Genomic DNA, 21,730 nt, shown 5'->3' on the forward strand with positions numbered 1-21,730 from the left:
TTATAGAGTCCCACCTAATTCTGTCATATCCCTCTACTAGGTCATGAAATTGGTTACCACAGGGCATTATTGCAGTGCATTTAACAACATAATTCAAAGATGTGTTTAATAGAAGTCCCTAAGATATGTCAGTGGAAGCAGAGAGAGAAAGATTATGTTTGTTCTCATTTCATGTGCATTCCCAAAGTACCCCATCCCACCCACTACCAGGGTCAGGAAGCTGGTCTGCTCTAGCACAACAGTTGTGTTCTTTGGCTCTTACACTTAATTCTGATATCTCTGTGAGCCTTATATTGCAACATCGTGCTGGCCACCCATAATCTGGAAGAGAGGTTGCGTTTGACACACTTGAGTCACTTCTCCTACATCAGTTATTCATGAAATAAGTGCAAGTGTCCCCCTGGAATTGCTCAATGAAATTCCAGTGTAATCAGAAAACTGGATCTGTAGGCGTGATGTCATCTTGTCCTGGACATTGCTGACTACCTCTCTATCCACTTCTGTATCCCACAATGAATGTTTTTCTGATTTTTTCCATGCTGTGACATACTTTTTTTTTCCCTACATACATCTCTCTTCCCTCTGTTTCACCAGGTCTTTTTTCCCCTCTGTTTTGTCAGCTTGGGTTTTCACTCAGACTCCCGTTACCTCTGTTCCGCAGGTTGATGGTTCACTTTTGCTTCACTGTCATTCATGACCTTGCTGACTTTATTTACTGTTTTCCTATTGCCTTTGTCATCTCAATCAAAACTTGCTTATCTGCACTACCCGTAAAATAGGTAGTAAATTGGTTTGTTAAATTTTACTAACTGTAAAACTCAGATCCTAAAAGGGACACTGGTCTTTGATTCTTGTGTGTGTAAATCTCCTTGAGTATCATCTCCTCAATCCCCACCTCCTACCCCTTTTCATTGTAACAATTCTTACATGCTTCATTTTAAAGTATTTTGAGTACATGCATGTGAACATAGGTATAAAGTAACTTTTTCAACTTTTTTTTTCAACGTTGACTAAGTCCCATACTCTTCTAAAGAAGCAATCTCAGCTTGCTATAATTGAATTGTTTTCTTACTGCAGTTTTTGTGAAGATAGAATGCTAACATTTGCTGTTAAATTTTTAGCTTCTCAGATTATTGAAATGGTGCGGACCTTTACAACAGAGGAAGAAGTGGTTGTGGAATGGATAGCCTCTGAACCAGAAGTAACCGAATATGTAGTTGAGTGGTATGAGGAATTGGGGACAGACTCTTTTGGTAGATCATGGCAATATGTATTAAATTCTACAAACTGGAAAACTAACAAAAGTATGTTCATTTTATCAGTTACAGCTGTAACAATGTACATATATATATATTTATGTATATTCATTTATAGGTAAAGCAGAAAGAATAAACAAGGATGAACTCATCCAGCCTTCCTCTGACCATTTTAAAAAATAACAGTATTATTACATGCTTTATTGAAATCTTTGCATGTAATTTAATAGCAATTTTAAGTCTCTCAAATTTTCACACAACATGCAAGATGGTGTTTGCTCCCATATAAGATTAGGCTACAGATTTCATGTTTAAGCACTTCTGTGGCTTGATCTGATGCCATGAATCTTCCAGCAGGGAGGCATATGACAGATGTACACTATTTTAGCAGAGAAATCTAGGACCAAAAAATGAATTTGAAGATGGGAAAAGATCACGTGCCTTCATGTGCGTTAGAGAGAGAGCAAGAAACCTGAAAGAGGATTTGAGGGAGAAACCTACTTTAAAATAAGCAAGTGGAGTCAATGGTCAATCTGGCATGTTAAATATCACATATCATATATGTATTATGACCTAAGGCGTTTCTAAGAGGTTTCAGTGGCCTTGTGATGCACTGGCAAATAGGTGAGGATCTGCACACTTTTTTGTTTTAGAGGCTGACCTTTCTTAACAGATAATTTCTGTAAGTGGTAACGTTTTGGCTATATGTATGCAGTTTCAATGAAAAACCAAACAATGTGCAGAGTTCGAGATGTGCAAGAGCAAAACTGAATGTTGATGTCGATGCAAATATTCCAAGCACATTACCTTTAGCTAATGAAATGCATCTGCTTTTCTTTATACATTTGGATTTTTTTTTTTTACAAACACAGGAATGATGATGCAAATGTTTAATATAAAATACGTAATATATGTGATAAGGGAATTTTGGATTATTAGTTCTTTGGTTTTCCATTAGTGAAATTAAATTTATCGAATTTGAAAGCAGTTCTTGTTCATATAAGGATCTTTCTGAATCCTACATGAAGGAAAAAGAATTTCCAAAGTTTTCAGAGGACAAGTACCCTGCATTTTCTAAAGTGAAAAGGAACATGCATTTCATTAATGATGAATATAGCTAGCTTGCCCGTGAAGTTTGTGTTACTGGCTCAGACAGCACCGATTTAACTACTGTTTCTGTGCTACAGTAAAACAAATTAAACAAAAATCTGCTTGAAGTAAAATTCAAGAACAGTTTATTACACATTGAACTGAGATGGGTGAGTCTTGAGTCTTATGCTGAAAATTGCACTATCTCAGCAATTTACGGTGTGGAATAAATGCTATTTGTAGCTTTTCTCTCTCTATATATATAAAAAAAACCCTTTCCTCCTCAGCATTATTAGGAGATCTTTGTTTACCCTAAGCACCAGTCACATTAGAAATGCCAAGGCAAATTCAGACTTACTGTTACTCAGGCCTGATTCTGGCATTCTTTTGTGGAATTATCTTAAGGATGACATGCAGGACATTATAACTTTTGCTGGGTTGCAGTAGGTGTAAGGGACTGAAAAAGCAGCAGAGAGCTGATACAATGCAGGGATGTGTCGACAGCCATTATTCTTGCTGAACAAGCTGCAGAGGTTGAGGAGGAATGGTCTAGGAAACCCTCGATGCTGGTTCATCCCGTGGGGTGTAAAGCCACAGATGCGTCCTGAGAGTTGATGAGAGTTGCTTGTAAGTAGGGGGTGCACCCTGTTGATTATTTGGCTGCTGGATTGTTCAGAGTTCAAAACTTCATTTCCAGAAGCTTGAACTATGTCTTGAAACATATAAGATTCTACTGCAGAGATTTCACTTGTACAATTGTACTTTTGAGTCAAGCTGCTTAGAAGCAGATCTGCAGTTGGCATAACTGGAACATCAACGTAGAGTTAAAAGCTGGGTCTCCGTTGTGCCTTTTAAGCTGTTTAATGCATGAGACAAAACTCTCTTCTGCAGGACAGTAAACCTAAAGATATGTGAAATTAAAAGTATTCCTGGAAGTATCATTTTATACTGGTTATTTGAAAATAAAAAATTCCTTCAACACCTCAAACTCTTAAGAAATAAATAAGTGGCTTTGTATAGAGAAGCTGTATAAGGCTGAAGTGTGATTACCCAAAGTATTTCTAGTGAAAAATGAGTCAGAAACTAAGTGCTCTTATGAATACTACTAAATAAAATTCATTGCGTTAAGGGCGGTAATGAGCATTCGAGGCAATAAATATATATCGTGCTTCCTAAAAAGTTGAAGAAAATAGATGTATGTAACAGTATATTTAGAACTGCACTGTGATTTATTCTTCTTTCATTGTATTAATCTCACATAGAGAATTTCATGTAAGTATTCCTTTTTATCCTTTACAGAAAACTTTAAGCCATTTATATGCTATAACATCTCAGTGTATCCTCTCTGTGGAAATAAAGTAGCAGCTCCATATTCCATACAGATTTATGTTCAAGAAAAAAGTACGTATTTTAAACTAATAATGTTGTGAAAGGTGTGTTGTAGTCTGTCTCTGAGGGTGTATTATCTTTGAGCAATTTGGTACTGGCATTACTGAAGGAGAGATGTAGATGCTGGAAAAAAAAACAGGATTCGGGCTTCCTGATTTCTGTTCATGAATCAGCTACTGAATTGTTCAGTAAAGAAAATTTGCATCTTGTGATACAGGTACATTGCTGCTTGAATCCACTCATTTGTTGTAAAGTTTACATCCTGTACACAAAGCACTTGGAAAGAGTGTAGCCACAAATATGAAACAGTTCTTTATACCAGCTATCTCTTAAATGTTACAGCTCACTTAGGTATATAATTAGATGTAATTTTAATGCTTGACTGCATTTATTAGTCCTAGTATATGAGGAGATTCTACTCACAGAATAAAATGGATGGTTTGAAAAGCTTGCTTTTTGTTAAATTTTATAATGTAACAAAATATTTGCAGTCCTGCACATTAAAAAGTAAGAAGCCATGACATTTGTGATTCGATAGAAGCTGTGGATGAAATAGTGTTTTTGGGGGGGAGGGGAGAAAGGTTTCTTTATTTGTAGAAGTTTAATGTGAATTCAGTGATTTATACAGCCAGCTGTAAGCATTTAGTTTACTGGTAATTTTAAGATTTCGGGTGAAAATGTCCATTTGTGTGTGTGCCTATATAGGTCTATGTAGGTGTGCAGCACACATAGTACAATGCACTACTAGACAACATTAATTACTAGGAGGAGGTAACGGAGTATTGTATGTTGGAGTAGTACTAGCACAATTAGAACTTTGTTTTGAGTGCTTTCCTGTTTATAGGGAGCTGTGAAAGTACTAAAGGTTGTCAGAGAAGGGGAAGGAAGATATTTGTTTTAAAACTGAAGCACAGAGAAGTCCTGCTTCAAAGTTACAAGCAACGCATGTGAGGTTGTATTGTATAAGTAGAAAGACTTTGTCTAATGTAATGGGCAAAGACTGGGGGTGCTGGAGACCCCAGTTGAATCTCAGCTGAGCTAGAGACATCCTGCATACACACTGACCTTGCACCTGAGTTCCCCCATAAGTGCATAAGGATGTTTTACCTCTTGATCTCTCTCTCTGATGTTGTGAGGATAGAGCCTTTTAATGCTCTTGAGGTATCTGGGTGCAGTAACACTGAGAACTATGCAAACGCCTAAATAGATGAGGGGAAGTATGATCAGAAGAAATCGCACATTAAAGAGGGTGTGAAAAGTTAAGGGCTATATCAGAGCACTAAGATGACATATTTAATTGTACATTTGGTGCTGCTAATGTTACTGGTATGTATGAAGTAACACGGATAACATTGCGGTACTTAGACTATTTTACTACTTTTTCTAATTTATAATGCTTCTGTGTAGAGCCATCAGAAGGACCTGTGGCTGACACAGGCATTCCAGGGAAAAATGAAGTTACAATAAAATGGAAGGAGATTTCAAAGGATAAAAGAAATGGATTTATCAGTAACTATACAATATTTTATAAGCCTGAAGATGGACAAGAACTGAGTAAGTATACATTAAACATCAATGCTTTCAACAGGGTTATGGCAATCTGCTGTCTGAAGATAGGTATTTTCATAGTTACTAACACACTTTTGTTGTTGTATGTTATAAATATATCTGAAAACACTGGTACTAAAATGTGGTTTATATAAAGATTAAAATTTTTTTTAGGTTTAATTGAAATGATAGGGTATTCTAGTGAATAGTCCCTGCTTTAATACTACACGTGTATTCTTGCTCAATTTCTTTGTTCTGAACTTTTGTACAGCACTGCTTGCTCTCAGTTAATCTTTTTTTACTATTAGTATTGTACTACCCATGGTAGTAGAGCCATGACTGTTGACCACATCATCCTTTCTGCTTCTCAGATGCATATCTGATGGCTCTCTGAGTGATATATTTAGTCAGTGTATGGCAGCACTATCGTTCTTCTTCCCTTTCCAGACCAAGATAGAAACTCATATGAGAGGCTTTTTGCAGATAGTTCTCTGTTAACAGCAAAAAAAAAATCAAATTTGCAGGATTATGCCAAATTAGGGAGTATTATTTGTCAGATACTTGCTGTTTTCCCCTTTTACATATGTACTAGTTTCCCTCTGTCTTCAAATTTCTCTTCCATTGTGACACACCTCTTAGAGCCAATGGAAAAAGTCACAACAGAAGTAGAGGAGCTAAAGTGGAGCTAAAAATATTTTGGAGAGTCACAGATCCTGTGCAGATTCATGAATTTGAACCTTGTGAGGGTTCAGTGAATTTGTAAGTTCCATGCATGTCCTTGGAAGGATGCCTTTCCTTCAGCTTCTGGAACAGTATGGTGGATTTTTTCTGGTAAAAATGTTTTTACAGTCAGTTTTATAATAAAAGCAAAAGAGTAAATGATAGCCAAGAAGCTAAAATAAGCTGCCAAGAAATAGTTTTTTTGGACATAGTTTTTAGATTAATTTCTTCAAATGTGCTTGATTTTCTGCACTTGGTGTTGCTTTTCTGTTCTGGAGGCTGTAGCATGATTTTTTGAGCGTATTCTTAATCTTCTACCTCAGGAGTAGTATCCATACAAGGTGTCAGTATAATCCTATCTGTTCAGAACTTCTCTAGCCTAAATCTCAGCAGAATCTTTTATGAGAAGTGTTTCGATGACCTAAGTTTGTTCTTCCTGTATAGTTTATGAAGAATGCTGTTGGATCATTCAGTGCTTCAGAAGTGGTTCTTTTTTCCTCCTTTGTTTTAGACATCACTGTTAGCAGACATCTAACGTAACCTTTTTTAAAAAAGATCTCAAACTTAAAAATCTCGTGAAATTTTCAGTTTCTTCTGGGTATCCAGTTTGGAGCCAAGGCAAGAGTATTCTTGGTAATTTTTAAATTAGAAAGAGGAAGTTGATTATTTCTGTCAGATTCAGTCCCCTATGTGAAATTTTTCCTCCCATGTTCGTTTCTGAGTAATTTAATGCTGAGTGCTTTGTGTAGGGTCATCCTCAAGACATGCAGCCTCATGTTATGGAGCCATGTGTTTCCATATTACTTCTAACGTAAAACAGACTATGCCCATTTTAGGGGTTCAGATTAGTTTCTTTAGGAAATTAATTTTAAAAAGCAACTCAAGGGAGTTAAATTTAAATGGCAAAACTCTACGGTACTGATGTTTTTTGAGGCTTCTTTGATGTCACATCTTTTCAGTGAGAATAAAACTTGGAGTTTGTGCCAACGCGACTTCACTGATAGCCTTTTAACTCTAGAACTTCACTTTCCCCTCCTCGATTAAGAGAAACTTAGTTTGTTTAATTGCAGGGCATATTGCAATATATCTGTTTCCTGAGTGTTTCTTGACTGAACTGAATGATGGCATGAGTTGGCTTTGACTTTATGGACCAGAAAATGTTTTAGTGACTTTAATTTCACAAGATGAACGTGCTTTCAATACTGTTTGTAGACATAGAATGTTATGATATATGCCCTGCTTAAAAAAAATTCAAAAATGAAGCACATGATACTAATTCCAGTAATGGAGAAGGTATTGGAAACGTTCTATTCAGAGTTCTATTCAGAAAATCATTTTGAAGCTTGGAAAAAAAAATTCCTGTTGATTTTGGGTTTCCTCTGACTTTATTGGTGTGTTATCCTGGTGCTGATAGATTGCATCCTTTTGGATGATCAATGTCTAACTGCATGTACTAGAAATACAGTTAAATTTCATGAGCTGCAGAAACTATTTTAAGTTCTTAATTTCTGAGCCTACGTTCCAGGAAATAAAGTTCTCAAAGTACTATTTTCAATGATAAAACATACTACTGGAGATCATAATTTGCCTATCTTTAACATTAGCAAAAAAATGTGTGTGTATTTGTAAAAGTAAATACATAATGGTTTATTTTTTTGCCCTAAACTTTTAAGTAGCATTGATAAACATTGGTCACTTCAGTTTTTTTCTCTCAAAGGACTGATAAGGTCAATTTTTATTTCAAGTGGTCTTTAAAATACTTTGTGATCTATCATTGTAAAAGATTCTAAACAAGTGTACACTTCCCTGATATAACACTGTTTTGTGTGTTTATTGACATAAATCTTCTCCTAAAAAGATGAAACAGTGAACTCTGATATTCTGCAATACAGACTGAAGTCCTTACAGGCTAATACGCAATATACTGTCTATATCATGGCAAGCAATAAAGCTGGTGGAACCAGTGGAGAGCCAAAAACCTTCAAGACTTTGAAATTCAGTAAGTAATATTCCAGGTTAGTTATTACTATTTTAAAAACAGGTTTGGGAGTAAGAAATATAGGACATTTTTGTTTAGTACATTCGTTAATTTATTTTTTTTTAAGATAGTGTTATACAAAACAAGGAAAAATTAACAACACTAGCTGAATTTAACTCAGTTTCACTGATCGTCTCACAGACTAAAACCTCAAGATTAGAAGTCAAAACCCAAAATCTTTATTTTGCTGTCAATGAAGCTGTGGAATACTATGGATATTTGTGAGAGCAACAGTTTGTACACTTTCAATTATGGTATGGAATACCTAACAGTTTATTAAAAAGCGGACAGTTCCATCTGAGATACTAGATTTAGAATAGCTGTGCATTGCATTGCATCTCTTCTGCTATATAAGCTTAACTAATAAATGAGTGCACAGGTTGTGGCCAGTGTGTGTGTGGAAATATCTTTTCCTGTTTCTTACGATTTGTTTTAGCCAGGTTTTACCAAGGAGGTAGGTATGATGGCTGCAGGTTAGAAGTTCACACACTTCCTCATTTCTGCTTCTGGAAGAATGTTTTCAATACCTACATATATTGTCATAGGGGTGGCCAAACTGAAATACAAAAAAGTGCATGAGCTATCCTTAAACTTGTCATGGGACTCGAAGCTAATTTATTTTTTGCCTGTAAATTCATCTGCTATTTGTTTTGTAGTAACACGTAGAAGTGGCACTGTATGGCAGTTTTAGGTGACTCTAAACCAACAGGTACCCAGAGAGGTAGTAGACTCTCCATCCTAGATGACTTTCAAAGGTTGGCTTGGTATGACCCTAAGCAGCCTGATTCTAATTTTAAAGTTGGAAGAGGTGACCTGCAGATGTCCCCTCCAATCTGAATTATTGTGTGATTCTACTAAATAAAGGGAATTTTAAAATGCAATACATCTATTCCTGACATATCCTGAGAAGTCTCATAATGAGCTGCTTTTCTGGCTCAGGAACTGTGACTTCTTGGATTCAAAATACTCATCTTTTAACATATCGTACAATGAGTACCATACAGTATTCTGAGTAATTTTGGCTGGTTTTGACAGAGCTCTTCAGAACTGTGCTAATTAGGTGACTTGCATGTTGGAAATTAGCTGTCTTAAGGGAATATACGAAGAAATGATAAACATCTGTGTTTTTTTTCCCCCCCTTCTAAAGATAAAGAAGATATTATTTTCATTGCTCTACCTGTTGGATTAAGCATGTTGTTTCTCTTAGGCCTTTGGATAACATGCATTTTGAAAAAACACGCGTGAGTACATTTTCTACCTCTAAAACTGAATGCAATCAGTTAATTTTAACTTGTAAAAGGCAAATTTTTATATATCTTATAAATGCTTTGTTGGGTTCCAAACCAATGTCAAATTAAGAAAATAAGCGATTGGAGTAACAAATAACTAAGCATACAGGTTATCTTGTAACTGCAGTTAATGTGCTATAGTTGAAAAATATTAATTTTAGAAAGTGCAGTAAATCATAACAAAAGAAATAAGAGAAACAGATTTACATATCACCTGTATCAGTTCATGGAAAATGCTACATGCCATTTGCAGTTCCATGGTCAATCAAGTGAGGGGAGCATACTTTAAGTCAGTTACTGAAAAGTTAACAATGCCAAAAATAAAGTTTCCCAGGCACTCTTAATATATCTACTAGTACACCACTAGAACACATTTCACATAACCCCTATTGCTTATCTTAGCTACATTAATATTACTTCTGTTAGTTTGTGACACTTCCCTTGAGCTGTAAAGAAGTCATGAAGAAACTAGAAATTACGCCATGTGAAAGCATTTGGATGCTTGATCCATGAGTATGGATCCATGTCTATGCATGAATCATAATTCTTTTATCTGCTGTCACAGATGTCCCCTGCCAGATTTTAAATTGCTTCCTCAGAGCATGGGGGTGCTATAACATCCCAAAGATGACTGTGAGGATTGTTTAAGGTTGTAAAATGTGCTTTTCTTTAGCATCCAAAGTGGCGGGGTTGTTTGGCTGAGGCCTAATAAGAAGGTTAAACGCCTTAACTGTTTTGGGGTGTTGTAAGCTATTAGAACCAAGATTGTTGTCATGCGAAGCATCAGGTAATAAGTATAGCTGAAGTCATTAAATATAGTTTCCAACTCTTTTACATCTTCATCTGTGTTGTTTATTCTGAATTTTTACAATAGTAAGAAACTATGTTTTGATTCTGGACAATACTTTGAGATGTAGTTGCGTGTTTATATTCTTGCATAGATCAAATTGCAGCGTGAAAAGTCAAGCTATTGCCTGGTTTTCACTCGCTTACATATATACCCAGTATCAATGAGTGATTAATTTTGTTTCCTGTTTACTACTCCATTGGACAGTTATAAGATACGGTGTGAGTTAGCATCATTTATCTGCTGTTAATGTAAGAACTCAGCGTAGCTCTAGTGTGGTGTAGTGCTAGGGACACTTTCCTAGAGCAAAGTTTACCTGAGGTGGCTTTTCACTGAAGAACAACCCTGAAACTTGATCACAACGGGTTTTGTATACAGCTTTATTTTGGCATGCTTTATTTGGTCTACTATATAATTTTAAAAAATTACTTTGGTGCTTTGGTACTTTTTCTGCAATGTCTCTGTGTCGTGGTTTAACCCCAGCCAGCAACTAAGCACCACACAGCCGCTCGCTCACTCCCCACCAGTGGGATGGGGGAGAGAATCGGAAGAGTAAAAGTGAGAAAACTCATGGGTTGAGATGAAGACAGTTTAATAGGTAAAGCAAAAGCCGCATGCACAAGCAAAGCAAAGCAAAGCAAGGAATTCATTCACTACTTCCCAGTGGCAGGCAGGTGTTCAGCCACCCCCAGGAAAGCAGGGCTCCATCACGCGTAACGGTTACTTGGGAAGACAAACGCCATCACTCCGAACGTCCCCCCCTTCCTTCTTCTTCCCCCAGTTTATATACTGAGCATGATGTCATATGGTATGGAATAGCCCTTTGGCCAGTCTGGGTCAGCTGTCCTAGCTATGCTCCCTCCCAGCTTCTTATGCACCTGGCAGAGCACAAGAAGCTAAAAAGTCCTTGACCAGTGTAAACTCTACTCAGCAAGAACCAAAACATCAGTGTCTTATCAACATTATTCTCATCCTAAATCCAAAACACAGCACTCTACCAGCTACTAAGAAGAAAATTAACTCTATCCCAGCTGAAACCAGGACACTCTGTAACCCAAGATGTTTACTTGTTGAGATCTTTTGTAATAAGAATTGTGAGGGAAAACAATTTTAATGAAAATTATGTTAATATAGGAAAGAATTCCTTTGTGAAAGTTTGATATTTTAGCAGTATTTGGGTTTTCTTTGGGTTTATCATTTGACTAAATGTATTTGGGTTTATCATTTGACTAAAATTCCTTTCTCAATGATAGGTTTAAAAAGGTTTGCTGGCCTGATATACCCAATCCTGCGGAGAGCATTGCAGTGGAATGGCCTCTTGATGCATCTATGGTAATAGTTGCAATTTTATGTATTAAAGAAGGGATCAAATGGAAAGAAGAGAAGTCCTTCTCTGACAGTCATTTTATGACTAAATAAAAAAAACTGTTGAGTTTCATTCTTCTGTTTGTGCTATAAAATATTCTTCATTGTATTTCAAACTAATAGAAAAGATGCATCTTTATAAAGTATATTCATTTAATTCTTATATGATAATGAGAAATAACGTTTTGAAGTTATAAAGTGATTGCTGGACATGGTTTTTTAAAGTCAATTAAATTTCCTCAGGTTACTGAGTCTACTGAGTCAGATTCCCACATCTGGATACTCCTCCCTTCTCCACAAAACATGTAGTGCAACATATAATAAGATTTGGTATATTATTGTACTAACACTTCTGTCTTTTTTGTTGTTGGGTATTTATTCCTCATTAAAGTTTTGATGCTTATTTGAATGGAGTTGATCAGGTTTACATAGAAAGTGTAATCTGTGGAGAATGGGATTTAAACTTTTGTCTGAAAAATGGCTGGTTAGAGTGGAAAAGATGGAAACAGTCCGAGCCTGATTCCAAGCCTTCATTGACACTCCTTATTTTATTAAGCACAGAAAACCTAATAAGAAAGTGTTTAACAAATGGACAGAATAACATTGTCATTTTTAGTACTCATTCACATATAACTGCATCCCAGCTGAAATGCACATGAACTCTTTATTAATGTACTTTTAAAATTGAGTTGAACAAAGCTCAAATGGCAATATTTTATATATTAAAAAAACCCTAACACATTATCTATGCATATATGACTTTCCAATTTATCTCTTTGTACTGACAGAATAATGCATTTTTGAAGGGAGTGGCATCTGAAGCTAAAACGGTAGACTTTGAAGATGTAAGTGTTCTGGAACATTGTTTTCCTGAAGAAAGTCAGGAAGGATCACTACTAATGAATTGTGAAAACCATGTTTCTGAATGTACGGATATTAATACAAAAGACACGATTAATGGAGATAAAAAGATACTGTATAATGAAGAAAATGAAGTTGCTAAACATTTTTCACCGTCCATGACTTATATAATTACTGATCAAGATATCAGAAGTCAAATGCATTCAGCTTTGATACCAGCGAAGGAAATCCAACCTGTAGAAATGCTGGAAGACGGTTTGTGTGAATCCCAACAGACTTCAATTAAAAATGAAGAAAATGATAATGAAGAAATTATAAAGCTGGAAGATTTCAGTGAAAAAGCACTGTTCAATCCATACCTTAAAAATTCTGTTAAAACAAGGGAATTTCTTATTTCTGAGAACTTGCCAGAACACAGTAAGAATGAAACCAAAAGCCAGTCAACTGTCTTACCTCCTTTTCAACAAAACGTTGCAGGACAGTCTTACGTAACATTGGACATGTTTGGGCTGGCCACAGCTCATTAGCGTGAGAAAACTTAACTTTGTAAAGTCCCCTTGTGAGATATATCTTGGCGTGCTGCTCATACATATTCGTGTGTTCTAACCTGGCTGATCTCAGCTAATTTGGATGAAAACACCCCCTTCCTTTGAACAGCTGTGAAGTAATTTTTTGCTCTGTGTTTATACCTGTCAGGGTTCACTTGCAGTGTGGCGTGGGTTTTTTTTGTTTTCTGTTTTTTTACCAGATAGATGTGCCAGTAGTGAGGCAAAGGTAGTAGCTTTTCTTATTTCTTCTTCGTTCTCCCATATCAGTCTGCTAAAACAAACTGATCCTTACTGTCGGAGCATCCAGCAGTGCACGAGGCTCACCAGTTTCCCCCCGGGCAAGCAGTTTCCATGGCTGAGCTCTGCTGGGGAAATGTGGACTGACTTGAACAGAGCCCAGATCTGCTGAGTCCTTCCTTAAGTTACATGGAGTATAACTGCTTTCCTGTTCTTATTTCCCTCAATTGTGTTTTATATGATTTTATGTACAGTGTTCCTCCTGTTGCACAAATACTTAGTAGATTTCAGTAATTGTCTTTTTATATCCTGGCTTTTGAATCAGTGGTTTGGCTCATAGTTTCTCTGTCTTTAATGGGAGGATATTTGTCATGTGTGTGCTATTGACTTATCTGCCTTTTGGAAAAGGTAGGATTATGCTGGCTTTGTTGCTTCCTTCCCTTTCTCTTGTGTTTTTAATCATCCTCTGCATTTTGTACTGCTTTTGTCTCTCCTGTTTGCTACTTTTTAAAACTCTGTTTACAACAGGGTATCTTCTTATCATCTTGTTCCTTTGCCTCTAATTTCTCCCAGTTTAAAACTGTGTTTCCCAGTCGACATTTTGATATTATGAACTGAAAAAAAATTCAACTAAATATAGCATCTTGTGTTGGAATAAGCACTGAGTTTATATTTAGGAAATTATTTTTCTGAGAGCTCTTGAAAAAAACACTAAGTCTACAAAATATCCTCAGATATCCTCTGGTAGCTGATTTAGGATTATTGATTTCTACATTAAGGTTACAACTTCTGTCTACTTGTAGTTTCCATTTTATATGGCAGGAATTAAACAGGAAACCCTGCATCATACTATTTTTTTTCAGCAGGAAAGAGGCTATTACTGTAAAATTCTTACCGAAATATGTACTTTGTTAAATGGCACATTAAAAAAAAAGATGGAAAGTGAACTCTAAAATGTGTTAAAAGGGGGTGTTCAGTATGACACGTGTGGCATATAGTAATTTTAAGACTTTAAACTATTTTCACAGTATTTAAAGGCTTGATGTCATCAGTCTTGTTTGTGCATAACTACAGACTTCTTTAGGGGTAAAAAAGATACAGGAGTCATGGGGATAGAAAAAGGAGAGACAAATTTGAGTGGGAATAGAAAGCCTTTCCTTTCTGGGCAGGAAGAGGAGTGGGAGAATGGAAAATAAATTGTGCAGCATGAATGAGGAGGCTGAGCTTTACCCTGGATGTATTGGCTATTACTTGCATTGCATTGGGGAAGACAGAATAAAGTTTGCATTTAGGCTTTTCATCTATAGTTTGGAAGCTGCTTTTACTTATAGCAATGTTTGTTTAGTGTCCAAGACAGGATGAGAAAGCAATTTCTGCAGATGTTCCTTGTACAGCAAAACTGATTTCCACCTCCCCCAAGTTTGTTGATCACTTTCCCAACCACAGTGCTATAAGCCAAAATGTATGTATGTTTGTTCTTAAAAGCCCATGCTTACTTAGGTAAGTTATGCTCTGAAATGAGCATGGGACACAGCTTTGGTTGGGTCAATGCTCTTGCTGCTTCACTCACTTGCAAACTTATCACTCACAGCTACATTGCCGTTTCCTAGGGTTCAGAAGCCACTGACTCAGTCACAGCAGGTTTTTTCCTCTTAAATCTCAGTATTTGTTTTAATATCACAAGATTTAAAAATAAGCAGATACAGAGATATTTTGGGGCCTGTCTAGGAATTGTTTAGCAGCTGTATGAAAGCTGCATACTCATGAGTTGCATAATTGAGTCAGGTAAAAAGTAATAATGCAACCTTTAAAGGATCATTAGAAAAGGGAGGTTCTTGCTGAGTGGTTTGGGTAGTGTCTCCCTGTAACACCTCTTAGCTTCTGGAGGGTAAGTAATAACCTGCTTTTCCATCCTATCTTATTTCCTTCTCTATTGCTGTTCTGCTTTTCTCCCCTCATTTCTGATTTCCTCGGCCATTATTTTCTCTGAAAAAGAGTAATGCAATAAGTGGGCTCAGTACATCTCAGAAATTAAGGCTGCCTTTTGCCCATGCTTTGGAATGCCAGCTCGTTGGACTTGGTTTGTTTTGCATTGAGTTGTACTCTTTCTGTCCTTTTACAATTTGTCTTTCAAACTAATGCTGTGAACCATGAAAAAAATAAAACTGAGAGCACATGTGTTGTGGTTTAATGCCAGTCAGCAACTAAGCCCCACACAGCCATTCGCTTACCCCTCCCCAGTGGGATGGAGAGAGAATCAGAAGAGTGAAAGGGAGGAAACTCGTGAGTTGAGATAAAGACAGTTTAATACTTGAAAAAAAAAGTAGAATAGTAGTAGTAGTAGTAATAATATACAAAGCTAGTGATGCACAGTGCTGTTGCTCACCACTCACCCACCAACACCCATCCCATCCCCAAGCAGTGGCGCTGCCACAGGCCAGCTCCCCCCAGCTTATATACTGGGCATGATGCCATACGGTATGGAACAGCCCTTTGGCCAGTCTGGGCCAGCTGTCCTGGCTGTGCCCCCTCCCAGCTTCTTGTGCACTCCGCAAAGCATGGGAAGCTGAAAAGTCCTTGACTGGTGTAAGCACTACTTAGCAACAACTAAACCATCAGTGTGTTACCAACATTATTATCATCCTAAATCTAAAACACAGCACTATACCAGCTACTAGGAAGAAAATTAACTCTATCCCAGCTGAAACCAGGGCAACATGGAAAAGTTTTTATCAATTTATACTAAATACACCATTTAGACATTTTGGATTTTCATACTCATTTAGAAATGTGATCCTGTGTTGAGAGGGATCCACAAATAGATTGGGTATTTGGGCAGTTACTCCATTTTTATAATGTGAAGTGACAATGGCAGGTTGGACATTACAATATTTCAACATTTTTGGTACTTTTTTTTTTTTTTTATGGAACACCTGGTGTCAGTATTCCTAGAGAGTGGTTTTCCTAGATTTCATTTCATTTCACCATCACTAATCTGAAAAATGCCCATTTCTACCCCTCCTTAAAATGCCGGAAATTAATCTCAGGTGTATGGGTCTTTGCAAGGTTAATAGAGATCAGCTTGTGGTGTAGTTTCAAGAAGATATTGATGCATCTTCACAGTTGTCATTCTTCTGTGTATCATATAAATAATTGCTTTCTGACCTGAAGGCTTATGGCCTGCAAATTATTAATAGGTCATGTTTTTCACTTACCAGATTTTTTAGCTAAATTAAATGTTCAGTCTTTTATTACCTGAGTTTACCTTTAACTCCTCAGAATTTTTAATTCTTTGAACAGGAATTCCACAAACTATTTGATATAACAGAGTAACCTATTATAGGCAAATTTTCTATGCTACATAACCTATGATATTTCTGTGTTCCTCATGCCCTTTACAATTCCCAAATAGGGGGAAAAAGTATGTTAGTGATTAATGCAGCGAAGAGAAGGAAGCTTTCTTCTTCCAGCTAGCACTCACTAGGTCAGCGCATGCTCCTCCAGAGATGATGTGATTGCTGCTGAACAGCTGCCATGGATGGACTGGCAAGGGGTCTGAGCTAGCTGGTGCTATTTAGTGTTTATCTTGCCACAACGTGTATTTCATTACAGATAACATGTTGTCTTCTCCTATTCCTGAGAGATTGATTTCTTATAAATAGGTCTCTCTTCTTGAGATAGTTGATGAGTTCTCAAGATAGATGTTTCAACTTCTGTTCACAGGTGAGACCTTACTCAGAAGAGCTGCATCACCAGTCTGAGTTTGGTATCTCATGTAGCAGAGGTGAAAAGTTGGCATGCGACAGAGCCCTAATCTGAGCACAGGGTGGGTGTGTGGGACTCGCAGCTTCTATTCTTGCTCAGCAAATGGGTTCATGTCACTTTTGCAGTCATTTCAACAGTCCTGCTATAATTCCTTTTTACCAGTTTTGCACAGTGAGGCCATAGGCTTCGTGTCTGTATGTTGCTTTGAGATTTATCACTGCAAGATGGGCAAAGGAGTCCAGGAAGGCTGGACGTTCTTCAAGAAGGCGCAGGAGGAGGCCATCCCCATGTGCCGAAAGATGAGCTGGTGGGGAAGACTGGGTTCAGCCTGGCTGAACAGAGAGCTTTGGCTGGACCTCAAGAAAAAAAGAAGGGGGCAGGCAACTCAGGAGGACTTCAAGGATGTTGTGAGGTTATGTAGGGAGAAAATTAGAAGGGCCGAAGCCCAACTCAGACTTAATCTGGCTACTGCTGCAAAAGACGATAAAATATGTTTCTATAAATACCTTAACAACAAAAGAAGGGCTAAGGAGAATCTCCATCCTTCGTTGGAGAAGAACTCATCAGCCTCAGGCGAACTGTGGTGCACACAATGTGATGTGGTCATGAAAGCAAGGTTTCAGCCTGTAGTTTTTGCAGTTGAATGGTACCAAATCCTTGGCCTTATGTTGTCAGAGACAAGAAATATCACAAGAAAAGATAATGAATCAACTCTGAAGCTCTGTTTCAAAGAAATCTCAGATTTTAATTTTGAATGCTCCCTTGATGAATTTGAGTAAGAGGGCTTTGTTATATAACAGGGGTTTCAGGTATTAGATGATTGTAACATTTTAATTTTGCTAACCTAGATGTCAAAATACAAAATACTGAAGATTCAACAGCACAACATGTGAGAAGTTGTTTATGTAACAAGCAATGCAATTCTAAATCTCAATGGTCCCACAAAACAGTGTTTTTAATAACAAATATCATGGTCCTTAGGATTATAAGAGGTATTTTGTGCATATTTATTCAATAGCTTTATGTTTTGCTAGCAGCTATTCTGAAATATTCAGTTAAGATACTCTGCTAAAGGTTACTTGGAAATAACACACAGAGCTTATATACCATAAAGCTTTAAACCAGACTTGAAGGAGGAGGGGGATAATACCAGGCTTGCCCGTGACAAGCTGTGGGCTGACACACCAAGGTCGGAGGGATGGGGTGCTAGCGAGGGCCCTCAGCCTGTTGCTCTGAGATGTGCTGGCGACCCTGCAGCACACTTGAAGCCAGGGGCTCCTGAGGTAATAGGAGCCAACAGTGAAGTACCTCAAAGGAATTAGGGGGTCTTCCTCTGAGAAGGTGACACGGCCGACAGCCCAGCTGAATTGCCTCTATACCAATGCATGCAGCATGGGCAACAAACAGGAGCTGGAAGCCACGGTGCTGCTAGAAAGCTATGACCTAATTTCCATTACTGAAACTTGGTGGGATGAATCCCATGACTGGAGTGCAGCTGCCAGTGGCTACAGGCTGGTCAGAAGGGACAGATGAGGAAGGAGGGGCAGAGGGGTTGCCCTCTACGTCAAGAAATGGATAGAGTGTGAAGAGCTGTCACTGAAGAATAGCCACAAGCAGGTTGAAAGCTTACGGGTAAGAATCAGAGACTGATGCAACAAAGGGAAGCTTGTGGTTGGTATCTGCTACAGGCCGCCCGATCAAGGTGAGCCTATTGATGAAGCCTTCTTACAGGACCCTGAATTTCAGGAAAGCAAACTTCCAGCCATTCAAGGAGTTAGTCAATAGGACCCCCTGGGAAACTGCCCTCAGGGACAAGGCAGCAGAACAGAGCTGGCAGATCTTTAAGGACGCTTTCCATAGAGCATAAGAGCTCTCGGTCTCCATGTGTGAGAAATCAGGAAAGGAAGGCAAGAGACTGGTATGGATGAGTCAAGACCTTCTGGTCAAACTAATGGGCAAGAAGGAAATGCAACCATGTCCTGGGGTGCATCAAGCACTGTATTGCCAGCCGGTGGAGGGAGGTGATTGTCCCGCTCTGCTCTGCACTGTTGCGGCCTCATCTTGAGTGCTGGGTGCAGTTTTGGGTGCCACGGTACAAAAAGGATATGAAGCTACTAGAGAGTGTCCAGAGGAGAGCCACGGAGATGGTGAAGGGTTTAGAGGGGAAGCCGTATGAGGAGCGGCTGAAGTCACTTGGTCTGTTCAGCCTGAAGAGGAGGCTGAGGGGAGACCTCATCGCGGTCTACAGCTTCCTCACAAGGGGAAGAGGAGGGGCAGGCACTGATCTCTTCTCCCTGGCGACCAATGATAGAACCCGAGGGAACGGCAGGGGGATGTGCCAGGGAAGGGTTAGGTTGGACATTAGGAAAAGGTTCTTCACCCAGAGGGTGGTGGAGCACCGGAACAGTCTACCCCCAGGAGGTAGTCACGGCGCCAAGCCTGACGATATTTAAGAAGCATTTGGACAACGCCCTCAGACATATGGTGTGAATTTTGGGGTTGTCCTATGCAGGGACAGGAGCTGGACTCGATGATCCTTGTGGGTCCCTTCCAACTCAGGACATTCTATGATTCTATGATAAAACTAAGAAGGGCTTCTACAGGTATGTCAGCCAGAAAAGGAAGGTCAAAGAAAACATACCCTCTGATGAGCAAGACTGGCAAACTTGTAACAACGGACAAGAAGAAGGCTGAGGTACTCAGCAACTTTTTTTGCCTCAGACTTCACTGGCAGCCTCTCTTCCCACACCTCTCGAGTGGATGGACTGCAAGACTGGGACTGGGGGAGCAAAATCCCTCCCACTGTGAGAGAAGGTCAGGTTCATGACCACCTGAGGAACCTGAACATACATAAGTCTATGGGGCCTGACGAGATGCATCCCAGCTTCCTGAGGGAATTAGCTGATGTAGTTGCCAAGCCACTCCATGATATTTGAAAAGTCCTGGCAGTCAGGTGAAGTCCCGGTGACTGGAAAAACGGAAACATTGCACCCATTTTTGAAAAGGTTAGAAAGAAGGACGCTGGGAACTACTGACCTGTCAGCCTCACCTCTGTGCCTGGGAAGATCATGGAACAGACCCTCCTAGAAGCTATGCTAAGGCACATGGAGGACAGGGAGGTGATTCGGGACAGCCAGCGTGGCTTTGCCAAGGGCAAGTCTTGCCTGTCCAACCTAGTGGCCTTCTATGATGGAGTGACAGCATCAGTGGATGAGGGAAGAGCTACGGATGTCATCTATCTGGACTTCTGTAAGGCCTTTGACATGGTCCCCCACAACATCCTTCTCTCTAAATTGGAGAGACATGGATTTGATGGATGGACTGTTCAGTGGATGAGGAACTGGTTGGATGGTTGTATCCAGGTCAACAGCTCAACGTCCAGATGGAGCTCGGTGATAAGTGGCGTCCCTCAGGGGTCCATACTGGGACCAGTACTGTTGAATATCTTCATCAATGACATACATGGTGGGATCAAGCACACCCTCAGCAAGTCTGCAGATGACACCAAGCTGAGTGGTGTGATTGACACCCCTGAGGGATGGGATGCCAGAGGGACCTGGACAAGCTCGAGAAGTGGGCCCATGTGAACCTCAGGAGGTTCAACAAGGCCAAGTGCAAGGTCCTGCACCTGGGTCGGGGCAACCCCTGGTTATCAATACAGGCTGGGGGATGAAGGGATTGAGAGCATCCCTGTGGAGAAGGACTTGGGGGTACTGGTGGATGAAGAGCTGGACATGAGCCGGCAACATGCACTCACAGCCCAGAAAGCCTACTGTACCCTGGGCTGCATCAAAAGCAGCGTGGCCAGCAGGTCGAGGGAGGTGATTCTGCCCCTCTGCTCTGCTCTGGTGAGACCCCACCTGGAGTGCTGTGTCCAGCTCTGGGGTCCTCAGCACAGGAAGGACATGGACCTGTTGGAGCGGGTCCAGAGGAGGCCACAAAAATGATCAGAGGGATGGAGCACCTCTCCTGTGAGGAAAGGCTGAGAGAGCTGGGGTTGTTCAGCCTGGAGAAGAGAAGGCTGCAGGGAGACCTTATTGAGGCCTTTCAGTACTTCAAGGGGGCTTATAAGAAAGATGGGGACAAGCTTTTTAGCAGGGCCAATAGAAATAGGACAAGGGGTAATGGTTTTAAACTAAAGGAGGGTAGATTCAGGCTAGATATAAGGAAGACATGTTTTACAATGAGGGTGGTGAAACACTGGAACAGGTTGTCCAGAGATGCATCTTCCTTGGAAACATTCAAGGTCAGGTTGGATGGGGCTCTGAGCAACCTGATCTAGTTGAAGATGTCCCTGCTCATTGCAGGGGGGTTGGACTAGATGGCCTTTAAAGGTCCCTTCCAACCCAAACTGTTCTACAATTCTATGAAATGATTTGAGACTATATAAAACTTGCTTGTAAACAGCTGAAATGTGTATTAATTTGAGCTAGTTTTCTGAGTTGCTTTGCTCTGGTTTCGAATCTACTACAAAGATAGTGAAAGACTTATTTTGCTGCTCTGTGTTAATGTTTGCCATATTGATAGCAGGAAGCAGGGCTCATTCTCAGTGTAGTTAAATCTTGAGCCCGTAAGTGTATGAACATATTGCAAGTTTAGGTAGTTGTTAATAGCAGCCTCTTCTGCCTCCTGGCAAGACAGAAGTAAAATATATCGTGGTGTTATGGTGTTTGTAATAGAGCTATTCATCAGAAAATGTGCTACCCTTGGCTCAAAAATAGAGCATATCTATAGCAATTGTTTTGTCCTGTATACAAAGGATGACATCTGTAAATGGA

General features: G+C 39.2%; 1 protein-coding gene across 4 annotated transcripts in view; it reads left to right on the plus strand.

Annotated features, from left to right (window-relative positions):
• Positions 1–15,342, plus strand: part of IL31RA (interleukin 31 receptor A) — a 56,463-nt gene extending 41,121 nt beyond the window's left edge. For 3 of the 4 annotated variants that reach the window (XM_082336183.1, XM_082336182.1, XM_082336184.1), the window contains exons 10-16: positions 1,122–1,304; positions 3,645–3,746; positions 5,142–5,288; positions 7,861–8,001; positions 9,188–9,281; positions 11,430–11,508; positions 12,330–15,342. In XM_082336183.1, coding sequence (XP_082192309.1) covers positions 1,122–1,304; positions 3,645–3,746; positions 5,142–5,288; positions 7,861–8,001; positions 9,188–9,281; positions 11,430–11,508; positions 12,330–12,929 — 1,346 coding nt within the window. In that variant the 3' untranslated portion in view covers positions 12,930–15,342. The remainder of the gene's footprint in view (positions 1–1,121; positions 1,305–3,644; positions 3,747–5,141; positions 5,289–7,860; positions 8,002–9,187; positions 9,282–11,429; positions 11,509–12,329) is intronic. The other variant, XM_082336185.1, reaches the window with a different exon arrangement.
• The last annotated feature ends 6,388 nt before the right edge of the window (positions 15,343–21,730 follow it).

This window comes from Platalea leucorodia, assembly GCF_965183815.1.
Source record: "Platalea leucorodia genome assembly, chromosome: Z".
NCBI classification, from domain to species: domain Eukaryota; kingdom Metazoa; phylum Chordata; class Aves; order Pelecaniformes; family Threskiornithidae; genus Platalea; species Platalea leucorodia.